At 40.9% G+C, this 15588-nt stretch overlaps 3 protein-coding genes across 4 annotated transcripts in view; 2 read left to right on the forward strand and 1 right to left on the reverse strand.

Annotated features, from left to right (window-relative positions):
* The window catches only part of msh3 (mutS homolog 3 (E. coli)), a 40750-nt gene extending 34552 nt beyond the window's left edge, over nt 1-6198 (reverse strand). The window contains exons 1-8 of one of the 2 annotated variants that reach the window (XM_070964426.1): nt 5934-6198; nt 5704-5830; nt 5148-5434; nt 4449-4661; nt 4149-4265; nt 3947-4064; nt 3714-3853; nt 2791-2957 (exon numbers count right to left, since the gene is read on the reverse strand). In XM_070964426.1, coding sequence (XP_070820527.1) covers nt 2791-2957; nt 3714-3853; nt 3947-4064; nt 4149-4265; nt 4449-4661; nt 5148-5434; nt 5704-5830; nt 5934-6074 — 1310 coding nt within the window. In that variant the 5' untranslated portion in view covers nt 6075-6198. The remainder of the gene's footprint in view (nt 1-2790; nt 2958-3713; nt 3854-3946; nt 4065-4148; nt 4266-4448; nt 4662-5147; nt 5435-5703; nt 5831-5933) is intronic. The other variant, XM_070964427.1, reaches the window with a different exon arrangement.
* A 459-nt stretch (nt 6199-6657) lies between these two features.
* Nucleotides 6658-10235, forward strand: LOC139332757 (lymphocyte antigen 6G-like). The gene is made up of 3 exons (XM_070964850.1): nt 6658-7497; nt 8213-8320; nt 8489-10235. The coding sequence occupies exons 1-3, from the start codon at nt 7452-7454 to the stop codon at nt 8641-8643; spliced, it is 309 nt and encodes a 102-aa protein (XP_070820951.1). The 5' UTR covers nt 6658-7451; the 3' UTR covers nt 8644-10235.
* A 3806-nt stretch (nt 10236-14041) lies between these two features.
* Nucleotides 14042-15383, forward strand: LOC139332864 (CD59B glycoprotein-like). The gene is made up of 3 exons (XM_070965000.1): nt 14042-14239; nt 14913-15020; nt 15105-15383. The coding sequence occupies exons 1-3, from the start codon at nt 14194-14196 to the stop codon at nt 15251-15253; spliced, it is 303 nt and encodes a 100-aa protein (XP_070821101.1). The 5' UTR covers nt 14042-14193; the 3' UTR covers nt 15254-15383.
* The last annotated feature ends 205 nt before the right edge of the window (nt 15384-15588 follow it).

Genomic DNA, 15588 nt, shown 5'->3' on the forward strand with positions numbered 1-15588 from the left:
AACAGATTAAGGCTCTTGATTAGTATTTGTTGCTGCAGGGTGAATACAAAGATCTGAGAGCGGCCATTTAAATCTAACACACACATACATGAAATACACAAATTATGTCTTCTGGTGTGTTCGTATGTACACTTTTGCAGCTATATTTTTATTTTACAGGTTGAAAGTGAAGACATTTTGGCCAGTCTTCACTTCTGGACAGACCGTGAAAGGTTAAGGTTAGAATTAGGTTTAGGCCTTTAGTTGTGATGGTTAAGGTTAGGGTAAGGGGCATGGGAATTAATCATGTCAATAAGTATTCTCACAAGGATAAAAGTAAAAATTTGTGGGCGTGTGTGTGCTTGGGTGGATCTATCCTGATACATGACCGCTGTCGTACTGTGTACCAGGATGTAATATTAACTTTCACGAGTGTCAGTCATCGACTTAAAGTCTTAGGAAAAGCCAGAAAGCGAGAACACTTGTGTTGACAGCATCAGCCAGTGAGCTTTTCGGTTGCTCTAATCCCCGTCCCCGCTCTGATCCTGACTCATGACTCCAGGCTGTGGATGAGTAAAGCAACCAATACTGCACCTAGCTACTACCAACCTCCCAGGGACTCATTACCTGCTGCTCCGTGGACACACATGAATCCCGTTGCCAGGGGGCCCAACTCGTCAGCCCACCCTAGAGACAAGGAGGCTGTTGAGCCAACGGCAGCGGCCACAAAAAAACAAAAAACAAACAAAAAAAAAAAAACGTTTTAAATGTTCACCTGGGTGAGTCTTGCTTTCGTATTTTGACGTTACTGTCATCGATGCTGATATCTACCAGAACATCTATTTCACAATCATTTTGCATTTCAAGAGTCTCAGTCTGATGAATCATGAATGAGAAAAAAACACAAATCACCTAGAAAAATATCTTGGGAGGTCGCCAATAGCCGTGATCCATAATGGGCCTGGCATAGCCGACTACTGCATGTGATACACTTCCTGTCTGAGCTGAACAGACAAAGCTGCCCCGTATTTGAATGATACAGGCTGAAAATCCAGAAGAGTCTTGTCTCTGATGAGCACAACGCTAGAGAGCAGTGCTGTTCAAACACAATAACCCGGACTGGCCTTTACAGGCCCATCTCTGCAATAATCACTCAACACGGACAGCTGAAAAAAAAGGAGGAGGGGGAGAGAGAGACAGAGGAACGAATACAAATGAACCAAACTTTCCACAATCAAATTTAAACTGAAGAGGAAAAATGAAACGGAAAAAAAAATAGCCAGCGGAATAAAATAAAAGGTGAAAAGAGACAAAAGACCTCCCACATCCCTCCCATTTATCCAGCCATCCCCGTCTAATCAAATCCACTCCCTCGTTTCATTTTCCCTGCATAATGCAATCACAGGCAGCCTCCAGAGGACCCCGTCCCCAATGGTGTGAACATGCCGGGTGCAGACTGTCAGCAAAGATGAGCACAATGGCAGCGCGATGGGAGGCAACAGGTTTCTGAAATACATCAGTTCGACGTCACTGTTGCTGGTTAGTCAGCTGACGAGCAAAGGACAAACTGTTTCGCTCTCTATGATCTCGTGGTTCGTACAGCAGCTTGGCCCCATACTGACCATCAAGATCCATTCCTAATGCGCTTCAATGTGAGAGATGAGGGACAAAATCAGCACTCCTCATTCTGTGTAAGGATGTAGTCCAAAATTTATCTGAAGCTGATATGATGCTTCAGACGACCAAGTTGGATAAATCAAGTGAATATCTTCTCAAGTCTTTTTCTTTCCCTGGACAATGTTTCCCCACCGAGCAGCAGTGAAGAGACAGTGACAAAAAGAGTATTTTCTGTATTAAAAAGGCTGAAACTTAAGACGATAATCACTAGATTTGTTTCATATTAGCTTCAGGTAAACTTCTGAACACAGTTTTGCACAGAACAAGGAAAGGAATTTTCCTCCATCACCTACACCTAAAGCACATTAAGCCAGTGTGAAGAGGAGGGATGATTACAGCAAGTAAAACCTGTTTCAATGCACACATGGACACCAGACAACTGCTTTAAGACAGGCTTGAAAAACTGTGAGCCTCACCTTTAATTTCCTGCATTTTAATGATGTTGACACATTCAAATCTTGTCAGGGTCGGAGCATCTACTGCTTGTCGTTCTGCAAATTGCAAATGTTGTGCAGGAAATGTTCTGTGCGTTACAAAACTAGATATATTTCTATACCCATAGGTCCCACTGGACTTCCCAGCAGCTGTAGTTTGGGAAAAAACTTTTTTTCTTTGACCCCAAGTGAAAAGGCTCACAAATCAGCACTAGAGCCTGCTGGGGCCAGCAGCAAACTTTTAATAACTTTAACTTTTTTCCAACATTTAAAACTACTTCACACATTTGGTGAATGAATTCCCCTCAACATATCATCTCCCCAAAAAAAATTTCTTTGTAAAATACGTATTAAAGACAACATTGGTTTAAGGGGAAAGTCAGTCTATGAACATTTAAAATAAATAAGTCCTGGTTGGACCTGTTTAGCCCTGCGGTGGGGCCCAGGGTGCTGAGGGCCTTTATCACATAACCTTTCAATCAGCCCACATTGATTTCCTCATCCAGACTGAGCCCAGAGCGCTCCACAGAAAACAACTGTCTACCTGCCAGGTGAGATCCAAACACAATCCCTCACAAAGAAATACACTAAACTCACACACAAACTTTTGTAAACACACACAGCACAGTTCAACACTTCAGAAAACAGTCATGCAGTAAATGTGCACAGACTGCCCTCTAGTGTCCTGACAGCACACTACCTGGCATTGGTGATGCTCTGCAGGAGCCGGTGGGTTGGCTCGGAGAGGTCAGAGGGGACCAGAATCTCCACAGGGTTGATCTTTAGGACACGACCCTCCACCTCAGAGCGAGAGGGACCATCAGGAAAAGAGTCCACTAAGACGTCCCCTGTGCTGGGCTGCACCGCCTACATTCACACAAACATCAAACAAAAGCACACGTTCAAGAAATACCAAATATGTGTTTAAACACAATTTCAAAAGTGTCATTTTTCAGGGTCAGTGTTATGTTTCTATGAAATAATGCCTTCACACTGTTCATAGGACAAAGGCTCAAAATGATTTGCTTTTTAATAACATTGGGTATTTCATGTGGGGATGCTCTTCTTATAAATCAGATTATTAAGAAGTACAGCTCATGCTCAAAGTTCACCTTGTTGTAGCTGCACCATAAAAACATGAAGTCAGTATGAGGGAAATAAGATTTCATAATTGAGGCTACTTAGAAAAACAGCGAAAAGGTGAGATAAAGTTACTTTGTTGCCTCAAGCTTAGACAAATGAGAGGAGTAATCTTCTCTGGTGCTGCACTGTGACGAGCATTAACCTGTATTTAATTACTCTGACACACTATCACTTCATTCTGCATATCAGGGCTGGGTTTTATGGATACAATCTTTCATTAGAGTGTAATATAAATCTGGGATATTGTTACAGTTGTAAAAAATGACATACACATTTAATTGAGAAACTCTTTATAGACAGAATAAGCAGATGGGAATACATGTTTTTGGATCATGCAGTGAACACAACCCCTTAATGTGTACTGAAAAACAAGCTGAGATGTAAACATTGAATATTAATCTGCTTAAAACTGAACCGCCTGATGAGCAAACTGCCTGAATGCCTCAGTAGTTTTGATGAATTAGCACTGATCAGACTCACCACCAGCCCGACAGTGAGCTGCTTCCTCAGTTTGTCCCAGGTCTCACTGACACACAGCAGGAAGCTGTCAGGAGGGTCCGACACAACGTCGCCGCAGGCCCCCTCCTCCACGTCCCCCAGTCTGCACACCGGGTTCACATCTCAAACAACTGTCAAGGACACTGCTTTACAGGTAGAGATCAAAAAAGAAAATGTTTTAAGGAAACACAGATAGTCACGGTCTAACAGGATACCCTCTCCCACCAGAGTGGACTTGGTGTACAGAGCACTGAGCTGACGAGCGAACAGAGTGTTCCTATTGGTCCCTGAGGCCTTGATCGCAGATGTCTCTGTCTGCTTGACCACACCCACCTGCAAATTCAAGACAATAACGCAGAGATAAAGAAAGAATGTGTGACTGAATAAAAAAAACAGTATGCAAGCCATAATTCATACCTTGTGTCCATGGGACACCAACCGTCTGACGTGGACGAACAAACGGTGTGTGGGGATGCTGCACGTCATGAAGTTATGATCCAGATGACAGAAGATATTCAGCTCCTTTGCAGCTATCTGTTCACACATGCACGCACGCACACACGCACACACACACACACACACTAATGATGTCTGTGCTGCCATAAAGGATAACTGTAAGTAGTGCATTTAGAATAAAGTGCTGCCATGCAGCTTTGATTTTTGTGATCTGCTCGCCTCCGTCCTGCATCATTAGCACAGACTGTTATCAGCTCTCACCTCTGCGTCCTCTCCAAAGAACCTGTACTTGTAACCACACTCCACAGCCAACAACGCGTCCTGATGCTGCTGCTTCAGCTGGATGACCTGCTGTTCCAGCGGAGTGTACACGCTTTTTGAGCGCCTGGAGGGGGCGCTAGAGTCCGACAGAGGACTCGGCACCGCAACCCTTCCTTCTCCTCCTGACTTGGTAAACTGAGACAAGCGCAAACCCTGACAAAACAATCCAAATGAGACATACAAAATCAGTCTTTTTAGTAGCAACAGTTACTTCTCCTTTCATCTTTCAATTCTCTATTTCCCCTACCCCGATTTCTCAGAAATGAGAAGATAACACCTCATGCAAACTTTATTTCCCCATACAAGTTCAATCACTTCACTTCTATTTGTTGTTGTCTATGGCCAGACAATATTGGATTTTATGGCCAGTACACATGCTGACATTTGAGCTTAAAAATCCAATAATGATATAATGGCCAGTCATCATACTGTACATAGACAAAACAAAAAACATACACAAATATTTTTAATAGAGGACCCTAAAATGTGCGCGGTTTGTTTAAGTGTCACCACAATATGCATTGACAAATTCCCACAAACATGTTATTGGCATTTCTTTACACAAACTTCTGCTTTCTTATCAGCAAAGACATACTCAGATGACAGTGATGTGATGGAGTCAACATTCATATTGCTCACCTGTTTTTCAGCAGCCAGCCCAGAACTCTCCTTCTCTTTGACCTCCTCCTCTTCATCCTCATGCTCCTCTTCCGGCTGTTGAAGTCTGTTCTCTGAAACGTCCCGAGGAGGCCAAACGCTGTTTCCTTGGTCATAGATTTTACTGCTCGCACCACCCGTCTTCTTTTCTGGCCTCTGAGTGTCACTGTGCCCGACGCTGGACTCAGCCGAGCAGGTGAAGCCTTTCAGTTTCTCCAAGGTGGAGGAGCAGAGGCCGCCTGCTCCTCGGCTGGATGTTAACGCTGTTTCTGAGGAGAGAAGAAAAGCTGTTAAAGTATGATTATAAGGTATATTGACCCGGAAGTATCTGAGAGGCAGTCATGATCAGAGCTGTTCAAATCCTCTAATGCATCATTTACAACAGGAGACAATGCTGTCCCACAATTCCTTGCAGACACACCACTGTCCAGTCTTCAGTGTACTTTGTCCACATGAGTCTGAGTCACACTTTTTGGACTACTGCTGTGGGGGTTGAGAAGAAACGAATGGATTATCTGTTCGAGGCGCACGTTCTCACCTTCAGTGCTCTGACCAGAAGGAGGCTCACAGTCCAAATCCTCCACCTGCAGGTCCTGTGGAGAAAGCTTGGCTCGCTTTGTTGGCAACCCGAAAGCATCATCAACATCATCACGAGAAACCTTCTGCTGCAGGACAAAAGCAGATGAGGGTCAGATATTAGCATTGACTTTATGTTAATCACATGTCATCTGAGCGTGTGTGTGATGTACTCGGTGAAGCACGTCTCACCTTGCTTCTTGAAAGCTGGAGCTTAGCTGGGTTCTGGTTACTTTTGTTTTGAGTTTTGGAGGCACCGCTGCTGCTCCGTCCTCCGAAGTAGCTGCTAATGGAGGTTTGGGTGGTGCACGACTTCTTCAGAGACTTTGGCATGTTTTAATTTGCCCTCATATGACATGCATCTTGAAAAAAACAAAGAAATGTGTGCGCAGGCGAGGCTAAACAGAGGAGAAAGAGGCTTTAGTTGGCCGGGTTTTCAAAACATAGCGGCGCATGTGCTGAGATCACGCTGGCGCGTAAATGACGCAGCTGGCGTTAAGCCAATCGGAACATTAGGAGGTTTCCGGTTACAATTTTCAAAATTAAACCATTGGTCTTGACAGCGTGGTTGTAGCCCTTGTTTTGTTTGTCACTTAGTCCGATACAGGTAGACAAGTTTTTGTTTCAAAATTAAACCATTGGTCTTGACAGCGTGGTTGTAGCCTTTTTCTTGTTTGTCACTTAGTCCGATACAGGTAGACAAGTTTTTTGGGTTTTTTTCTTACGCTGGACCTACTTTTTTCTCTTTGACATCCTCTCTTACATTAATGCATGTGTTTAGGTCAACAGGGGCCGATAAAATAACATTTTTAAGTAGCTATGCCTCCTCCTGCAGCATCTACTTCTTGTTACGCTTTTATGTTGAAACGTTTTAAATTACTTCCGGTTACCGAACAGCACCACCCCTCCTCCTGCTGTACACCAAGTCTCAGAGATAGAAATGTGGAGGAAAACTATAATACTGTAAGGAGCATAGTGTAATTCACTCCTCCTCATCCTCCAAGTCACCGCACCATTCAAAATGATGCTCCACACCAACTGTGGAAGTATTTCAGATGGGGCAACTTGTGAACTAGGCCCATTTAATCGGGCTTTATTTTAACCTGATATTTCCAGCATGACAAACTAACACTGTATGGTAGATGAGGTCAAAGGCTGTCTAATTGATAAGAAAGTGAGGTCACCCTCTTCATGAGTTTTCCATTTCACTTAAACTTCTCTGTTTCAGTACCACATTTCACTCTATTTCTGAGTCTGTCTGAACGACTGTCATTCAGAGCCTCACTTGTTCAGCTGATACAGCACAAGAGGAAGTGGGTTTTTTTGCTGATTTACAAAATGTATTATCAGAAACACTTGAGGGAAGTGAATGTGCTTTTTCAGTATTTGTTTGGACAGCAAAGAGGCGAAGAAGAGGTGAAAAATAAGGCCTTAATACATAAAAATATTCACCCTTTTTTCTGCAACCAAAGATGATCTTATATGCTGTCTAACAATATTAAGTTGTCTTCGTTTCCAAAGAATACAAGGCTGTCTTACGGATAATGAGGTCACTTTAGGGCCAACATTATTCAGGTCACTTGGGAGAAGGCTTTGTGAGGAAATGCAAATGTATGGAAAAAAAGACTGAGGAGGAGTTGGGCTCAAAGAGGAAGGCTTCTCTTCAGCTCTCCTCTGGCTTAGACAATCTGTTCCGTCTCTCTGTTCACGATGAAGCTTTGTGGAGCTCTGATCCTGTTTATGACTCTGTCTACAGGTAAGAACAGCTTTCAGATTCATGCGATGTGCTTTGACTGAACATTAAACTTACAGTTACTAAACACAACTTCAAGAAATGTGTTGATGTTTAATGTAAAAGGTTCTGAAAGTAAAAGACAGAGTTCAACATTTTACAAAATATCCTGATTTGATAGATAAGAAGATTGATACCACTCTCATTTCTGTCTGAAGTAAGAAAGTGCAACAGCTGGGTCACTCAGATTACATTTCATCTCTTTTGTTTGATCTAAAAGCAAAGATAAATGTGTTAAAAATGGCAGTTTGTGGTTTTGAGTGGCTCACAGTGTTTTTTGCTCTGACTTCCTGTGTCAAACTGAGTGTGACTACACAGTTTGACTTTTTATTGAACAAATAAATGTTTATTTAAAAGAAACACACACAGAAAGCACTGAAGAAGAAGGAGCTTTGTGTGATTCCACAAGGGGAGAAAAAGTAGAATATTTGTCTCAACATTACATAGGGAGATCAAGCCTGTTCCTTGATCCACAGATGTACATTTTGTCCAGTTCACAAGCAAAGGAACACATTTGAAATTCTTATTTACATTCGTGAATATACTTTACGCTCATTCAAATGATGATTTATGAAACACAAATTGAGACGTGTTTGCTGCAAAACATCTGAAACTTAAAATACATGGATGTTTGATGAGTGGTTTGTCTTGAACTTGTGTGTTGTGTGTCTCTGTATAGCATGTGGATTAAGATGCTACACATGCACAGCCACTGACCCTAAATCCTGCACAGACACCAAATCTTGTCCTGTCATCTTCAACCGTTGTTTCTCTCTCAGAGTAGATGGTAAGTTTTCTTTCACATTAATATTTTCTTTAGCTAATATCGAGAATTCCAGGCACACAGCAAAATCAATCATCAAACAGCAGACACAATAAGTCGCTGTAGTGAAATGTACATTCAAAACATCATATAGAAACTGGTTTCTGAGAGTTTTCTCATCTTGTCTTTTAGGTTATAACATGGTGACAAAGGGCTGCCAAACCAGCATAGCATGTGGTGGAGCCATAGCTTGCTGTGAAGGGAACTTGTGTAACGGTGCCATACCAACTGGTCCCAGTGTCATCATCCTTCTGGTGTCCTCGACCATCATCACACTGTTTCTCTGAAGCTCTGGAATTTTGTTATTTCTATGCTGGAGTTTTTTTTCTGACCCAATTTGTACAATTGAAAAAGAATAAAGAACTTTTAAATATTAAGTTTTAATAATGTCCCCGTACTGGCCGCAACTACATTGGACTGACAATAAATGTTTGTTCAGGACCATATTATAATGAATGTATTCTGACTCCTGCATCCAGGCAACATTTCAGAGGCAAGTAGTATGTACTTGCATTTATAAACAGCCTTTCTCATCTATTCAACCCTCTAACATCTGTCTGATAAGTACTGGAAACAAATGTCATTGAGCAGCTTCTTGAAGTTGTTCAAGAGAATCATATTTTAGATACATTTCAATCTGGCTTTTGCCATGAACACAGTATTAAAATAGTTTTGTATGAATGGCATTCTTGTGCAGGTTAACGGGAAGAGGCCTCCACAGAGGGCACACATTTTTTGCTCTCCAATACTAACTATGTCCTCATCCGCTGTTATATGGGGCTCCTCAGGGGTCGATCCTTGATCCTATTCTTTTCTCTCTGTCTATGCTTCCCTTATCCTTCCCTTCCCGATACTCAGTTGCTTTGATGGTATACTGTATATCATTGTTATGTGGACAGCTTATCTATTTGTTTCAGTAAAAATCAGATGATTTCAGCAACTTGGGCACTCCCCACAATGGGTTAGCCACTGTAAATGACAGGATGTCCCTTAACTTTATTCAGCTGAAATCTGACCAAAAAAGAAATAATACAGATGGCATTTTGCAGCGTTTTGGCCCTGTTTCCTGTTATGTCATCTGCACTCTAGGAGTCTTGGCATATTTGACCCTCAATTGAAATTTGAATACCTTGTCAACAAATTGGTTCAATCCTGTTTTTGTTTTTTTGTTTTTTATCTCAGAAACATTGCAAAAATCATGTCACACTGAGGGCAAAATCTTTAGTTAGAAGACCAAATGGATATGAGGTGTTAGGGTTATCTTGGACTTTTAGCTACTTAAAAAGTGCTTTATTACAAACAGTTCCATTGTATAAACTTTGAATCTGTGTGTAACAGCTCACCTGTGCAGATGCAGCAGTCGTAAATCTGTTCAACAACCATATTGATGATCATTTACTTTAACACTTCCGCTTTAGCCTTTCAAACTTACTACCATCAGATGTTCACAAGATGGCGCCAAATTGAGGGATTTTCACATCTTGTGCAGAGTGGCCTGAACTGATAAATCAAAGCTTAAGACAAAGCTTTTTTAATTAACTTGTTCTTAGGTTGCAAAGTGAATGTGAAGTGTGTGATGTTGCTGTATCACTCACTGGACAGATTAAATCAGCTACTGAAGATGACTTTCATGGTAAGATACTTTCAGTTCTTGTTGACACGACTGTATAGTCTATATGGCTGTCTCAAGCTCAGGTGGGAGGGGTGTTGGTGAGGACATGAGGAAGACTGAGAGATTGGACAATAAAGGGCATTTTTGGGAAGAGTTCACACCTATTCTCTAATTCTCCTCTCTCAGGATTGATTAAAAGTCTGTTTGTTTTGTTTTTCACAATGCAACTTTATGGAGTTCTGGTCCTGGTGGTGACTCTGTCTGCAGGTAAGAGCAGCTTACGATTCTTCTGTATTGTCTTCACATTGTAACACAAAGAAACAAATGTTATTAAATGTTATGCTTGAACCTGAAACCTGAAAGGAGTGTCGTCCAAAAGATAAAGTAGCATATTATTTTTGTTTTTTATTGAATTAATAAATTTAACAGCATTGCTTATTCAACACAGACTGGATTTTAGATTTCGAGTTTTCCAAGTGATAATCTGCTGTATTTCTCTGTAGTACATGGACTGAGATGTTACACATGTTTGCCGACGACCAACCCTGATTCCTGCACAGAAATTTTCACTTGTCCTCCCTTATTGGACCGTTGTTCATCTACCGAGATCGGAAGTAAGCTGTTCTTCTGCACCTGAAGCATCTGTAGCTCATATTGAGCATTTCAAATAGACGAAGCTCTGAATATTTGGTGGCTTTTGTTGTTGTTGAAAATGAGGTTTTTCCATCATATCCGGCAGGTGCAATCGTCAAGGCCTGCTTTGCCAGTGTTGCATGTAGGGACCCCATAAAATGCTGTGAAGGGGACCTGTGCAACAGTGCCATACCTACTGGTTCCAGTGTCCTCCTCCTGCTGGTATCCTCAGCTATCATCACACTCTTTGTCTGAGGCTCTGGAGAATATTCCAAAAAATTTTATCCAATCTACACAACAAAGGAAGAATCAACACATTTTCAGTATGTAAAAGTTGTGAATGACTGCAGATCAAGATATTTTAGCAGGCATTGGGGGGCTCTGCACAAATCTAGAGAAAAGTGTTGGTAAATATAAAGAGCAAGTTGTTTGTGCAATGCAAATGAATGCATGTTATCTGAAACATGTTGGGACAGTAGGAACAGTTATCATGTTGACATAAAGTGTGACATGACCTCTGAGCTGGAGGCCATCAGTCCAACTCAAAGAGTGGATTTATTGCCAGTGGGCCACAATAAAGACATATCGATCATCTTATCACACTTATGAGGGGCAATTTGTCCTTCTTGTATTTGTCAGTGTTCTTTGACCTTTATCCTCACACAACCTCTGGTAGTCAATGGGAATAGAGCATCTTTAAACATCAGTTTAAAACACCAATTATGGATCAATTAATCATTGTAAAAATAAACTGCAGGCATCTCTATGTTGTCTGGATGAACTACACAAATTCTCAGAATTTTGTTTTTGACACTAGTTTAAAATACACCACTACATGCAACTCCTGTGATCATCTTGGTCATATAGTGTAAAGTCATCCATAGTTTCTCATTTGGCACGTGGCCCAAGATCACACCCTGTGCTCAGTGTCAGAGGTTGCTGTGACTTGGAGTTCATGTTAGTGTTTACCCAGGCATTGCGCTGTGTGGATTTGAGAGACATGCTATCAAGGATTTTTCAAATTTAAGAAGTTATGGTCCAGGCAGTTCCACTGACAGATTTGTCATTTGTCTCCTCCTCTTCCTCTTCATCCTCCTTTTCCTCTTCCATTTCTTCTTCATCCACATCCTCCCATTCTTCTTCTTCTTCTTCTTCTTCTTCTTCTTCTCTGCTGCTCAAAATAGCCATTCTGCACACTTTTCCATAGGTTAATTTAGCTTAGATATTAGCCTTTATGCACACTTTATCCTGTGGGGCTTCTCTAGTACAGTAGTTTTACTTTGGTGTATTTTAAAAATGTGTTGCTGTTTCTGTCGCCCTCCAATAGTTGGAAAATGCTTAATGCAGCTTTAAGCTGGATCAGGCAATGGTGTTCGTAACTGGTAGCAGCTACAATGGTACTCATTCTTCATCTTGTTTGAGTATTGGTGTCTCTGATCACTTGAACCATTCACATATAAATTAAAGTGCATAAGATCATTATATCAGATTCAATTCAATAAATCTTATCATAAGGGCATCTTACTTCACTGATGTCATTTTCCTTTTCATCACATCTCATGTGTGAGCTCAGGACACAGGTGACGCAGAATGAGCATCTTACACCTACTCAGTCATTGTGCTGTGTGAATTAGAGACACACGACTTCAAGGTTTGATGGCAATTTTATTCTGGACAGTTCTGCTGATGGACCCTCCTGTACCTCTAATTGGTTTTCCTCCTCTTCTGCTTTTCAGCTTCCTCCTTTCCTTCCCTCCTCTTCTCCCTCAAAATGCCTGGCCCAGTCTCACTGCTACAGTAGTTAAAACTATTTATTATTCAATTTACCCTGTAACAAAATTCACACAGAAGGATAAAACTAACTCTCACCTGAAAACCAAACCATTCTTGCTGTAGGACTAGAAATCTGGCTGTCCAGTGGTGCAGTGGCGATACAATCTGAGATTGGTTTTACTGTTGGCTGTGGAAGGTGCATGAGAATGAGGATCATCTTAAGAATGGAACCGGAGAGGTGGTGTATTTACCAATTGCATCATAATTTATTTTTTGCTAGATAATGTAAATGTAATGTAATACATGATAATACATAGCCACCTCTCTGCTGAAGACTTTTAACATAGAGGTTATAATTAGCCAAAAAGCTGCAAATGACCACCAATGACTGAAGTTTTTTATTCTTACCTTCACCTATTTACAGCAAATTATGACTTTGTGAGGCTCTCACCAGAAAGAAAAATGAAAAAAACATGACATGAAATATTAAGAATCAGCAGCAAATTTTGTTATTAAGTAAAAACACCCCCATTGAATAAATCGTGTGATGCAGCAAATTGCTGATATGTGAAACTTTCTGATTCCAGTTTTGGTGATGTTCTTGTTTTCAACTCATTTTACGGATCACACAGTTTGTTTTTTGAGGTGACCATAAAATTTTGGCCTCTGCACCTTCAGATATTCATTCATTTTAAAATTAAACTGACATTTTTAGGCAGATTCTTGAGACCAAACAATAAACATATTCTGCGTGTAGTCTGAAATTCCTCAACTAGATTGATGAACATTCACTTGGAGCCTTTCAAACTTGCTACCATCAGATGTTCACAAGATGGCACCAAAAATTGAGGGATTTTTACATCCTGTGCAGAGTGGCCTGAAGCAGCAACAAAAGAATAATAAGGACTAGAACCACACACATGTCTTCCTGGCAGACTCAGTGAAACTACATGAACTACTGCGAGTAAATAAACTTACAAATTTACATTTTGGTAGATTTTATACAGAACTCATATTGTCAGTGCTTTAAACTTGTGGGCATGTATTCTAATATGAAAGGGTGCAGTATGATTACTGAGCTACAGAGCTGGATGTTTGGGAGAAAATGTAGTCATGATGCATTAATTATTATAATCCAGTAAAAACTGGTCTGAAATGGGCCATTCTGAACTTTGGTACTTTAAGTATTTGATGCCAACACTTATGTACTGTTACTAAATTAACTATTTTGAATGCAAGACTTTTACTTGAAACTAAGTATTTTTATTTTACTTAAGTAAAAGATCTGAGTGCTGAAGATCGCTGATAAGTTCCCACATTGGTCCCCCGTCATCCGTAATATCCTATCCCACACCCTTGCACCTATGCATACTGTAGCTGCTGGTGCATCTTTAAACCAGAGCATTAGTGCGTAAAGTGGGAAGAATTCCGATCAGAGTTACATCACTCGTGTGGTAGCCTATAATTTGTACATAGGTTACAAAATAAATGTGTAATGTCGGATGTTAATGCAGTAATCAATGGAATATTTTGAAGTGGAGTACAACAACATTTATGTCCTGATTTATACAGATTATATCTGCCACTAAAGATGGTTTTAATTTCACTCTCAGTTCCTGTAGCCTATTTATTTATTTATATCAGATTGACCTTGCTGTCTCGGGGATGTTTAGCTCACGTGGGAGGATGCTTTGTGAGGAAATGTAACTGTCAAGTTTTGAAAGAAGACAGTTGCACTATAAAAGACAGGCTTTGGAAGACGTGACATCTTCCTTCCAGTTCATCTCTCACAGATTCAAAGGTTTTCTCGTGGTTCACGATGCAGCTTTATGGAGTTCTGGTCCTGATGGGGATCCTGTCTGCAGGTAAGTTGATGATTCATACAATACACGAGCCTACATTACATTCAGCTGACGCTTTTATTCAAAGCAACGTATAATAAGTGCATTCAATCATGAGGACACAACCCAGAAATTGCAAGAATCATTACAGTACATCAACTTCAACAAATATGCCACACCAGAAAAAGTAAGAGATTAGAAAGAGTGCATCTTACGGGCTGAGGTTCAGTCTGAACAGATGAGTTTCCAATCCTCCACTGAAGATGTACAGAGTGTCTGTGGTCCTGATGTCAGGACTCAGCTCCATCACTGTGGAGTCAGGAGGGCAAACAGTCTGGATGTTAGTGAGCAGTCAGGGAGGAGAAGAGGACAAGCTTCGGCCTGTTTGACACTGAAACACATGGAAATGAACAAAATAAGATTTGCAACATAAAATATCTGCAGTCTTTTGCTTCTTTTGTTTTTAGAGGGAATTAGGATTCATGTGTGGCAGCAGGTTTCCTTTTTCTGTGGTTTTTGAATGAGGGCCTGAAACTGTTGTGATGAGCTTCTTCTTGCAATATAAGAAACACCAACATGTTTTTTAAAAGCATCTTTCTAAACTGCTTTCAGTGAGAATTTTTTTAAAACCATGATATTTTGATTTGAAGTAGCGTTACTTGAACCATGTGTGACAATCTGTTGTGTCTCTGTGCAGCATATGGACTGAGATGCTACACATGCACAACCACCAACTACAACGAGTGCACTAGCATTGTAACTTGTCCTCCTGAATTGGACCGCTGTGCACACGCCGAGGAAAGGGGTAAACTGATGTTGCACATCTGAAGATCTGTAGCTCATATTGAGCATTCATTTGTAAATGAGGTTTTTCCATCATATCCGGCAGGTACAATCGTCAAGGCCTGCTTTGCCAGCGCTGCATGTAGAGACCCCATAAAATGCTGTGAAGGGGACCTGTGTAACGGTGCCATACCCACTGGTTCCAGTGTCCTCCTCCTGCTGGTATCCTCAGCTATCATCACACTCTTTCTCTGAGGCTCTGGAGAATATTCCCCTTTTTTTATCCAATCTACACAACTCAGGAAGAATCAGCACATTTTCAGTGTGTAAAAGTTGTGAATGACTGCAGATCAAGATTTGTTCAATAAAACCACAATCTGATGGATCATTGAATTGTTTAATTCTTTAGGTTCTGCATTTCACTTCACTATTGATAGCAAAAAATGAATCATGGTTAACTGTTTATACTGAGGAGTAATGTCACTGACCAGCAGAACTTGAGACTGTGGACTTCCTGCTTTGATGGCCTTTTATTCTTCACACATAACATTACTTCAGAAATTATTCACAAATAAAATGCAGAAAAGATT

This window comes from Chaetodon trifascialis, chromosome 6 (assembly GCF_039877785.1).
Source record: "Chaetodon trifascialis isolate fChaTrf1 chromosome 6, fChaTrf1.hap1, whole genome shotgun sequence".
Lineage (NCBI taxonomy): Eukaryota > Metazoa > Chordata > Actinopteri > Chaetodontiformes > Chaetodontidae > Chaetodon > Chaetodon trifascialis.

Bases quoted from the DNA above. Each gene is read 5' to 3' on its own strand.
- LOC139332757 (XM_070964850.1), top strand. From the start codon at position 7,452: ATGAAGCTTTGTGGAGCTCTGATCCTGTTTATGACTCTGTCTACAG. The intron at 7,498-8,212 runs GTAAGAACAGCT...GTCTCTGTATAG, and splicing joins GTTTATGACTCTGTCTACAG to CATGTGGATTAAGATGCTAC. The intron at 8,321-8,488 runs GTAAGTTTTCTT...CTTGTCTTTTAG, and splicing joins TTTCTCTCTCAGAGTAGATG to GTTATAACATGGTGACAAAG.
- LOC139332864 (XM_070965000.1), top strand. From the start codon at position 14,194: ATGCAGCTTTATGGAGTTCTGGTCCTGATGGGGATCCTGTCTGCAG. The intron at 14,240-14,912 runs GTAAGTTGATGA...GTCTCTGTGCAG, and splicing joins GATGGGGATCCTGTCTGCAG to CATATGGACTGAGATGCTAC. The intron at 15,021-15,104 runs GTAAACTGATGT...CATATCCGGCAG, and splicing joins TGCACACGCCGAGGAAAGGG to GTACAATCGTCAAGGCCTGC.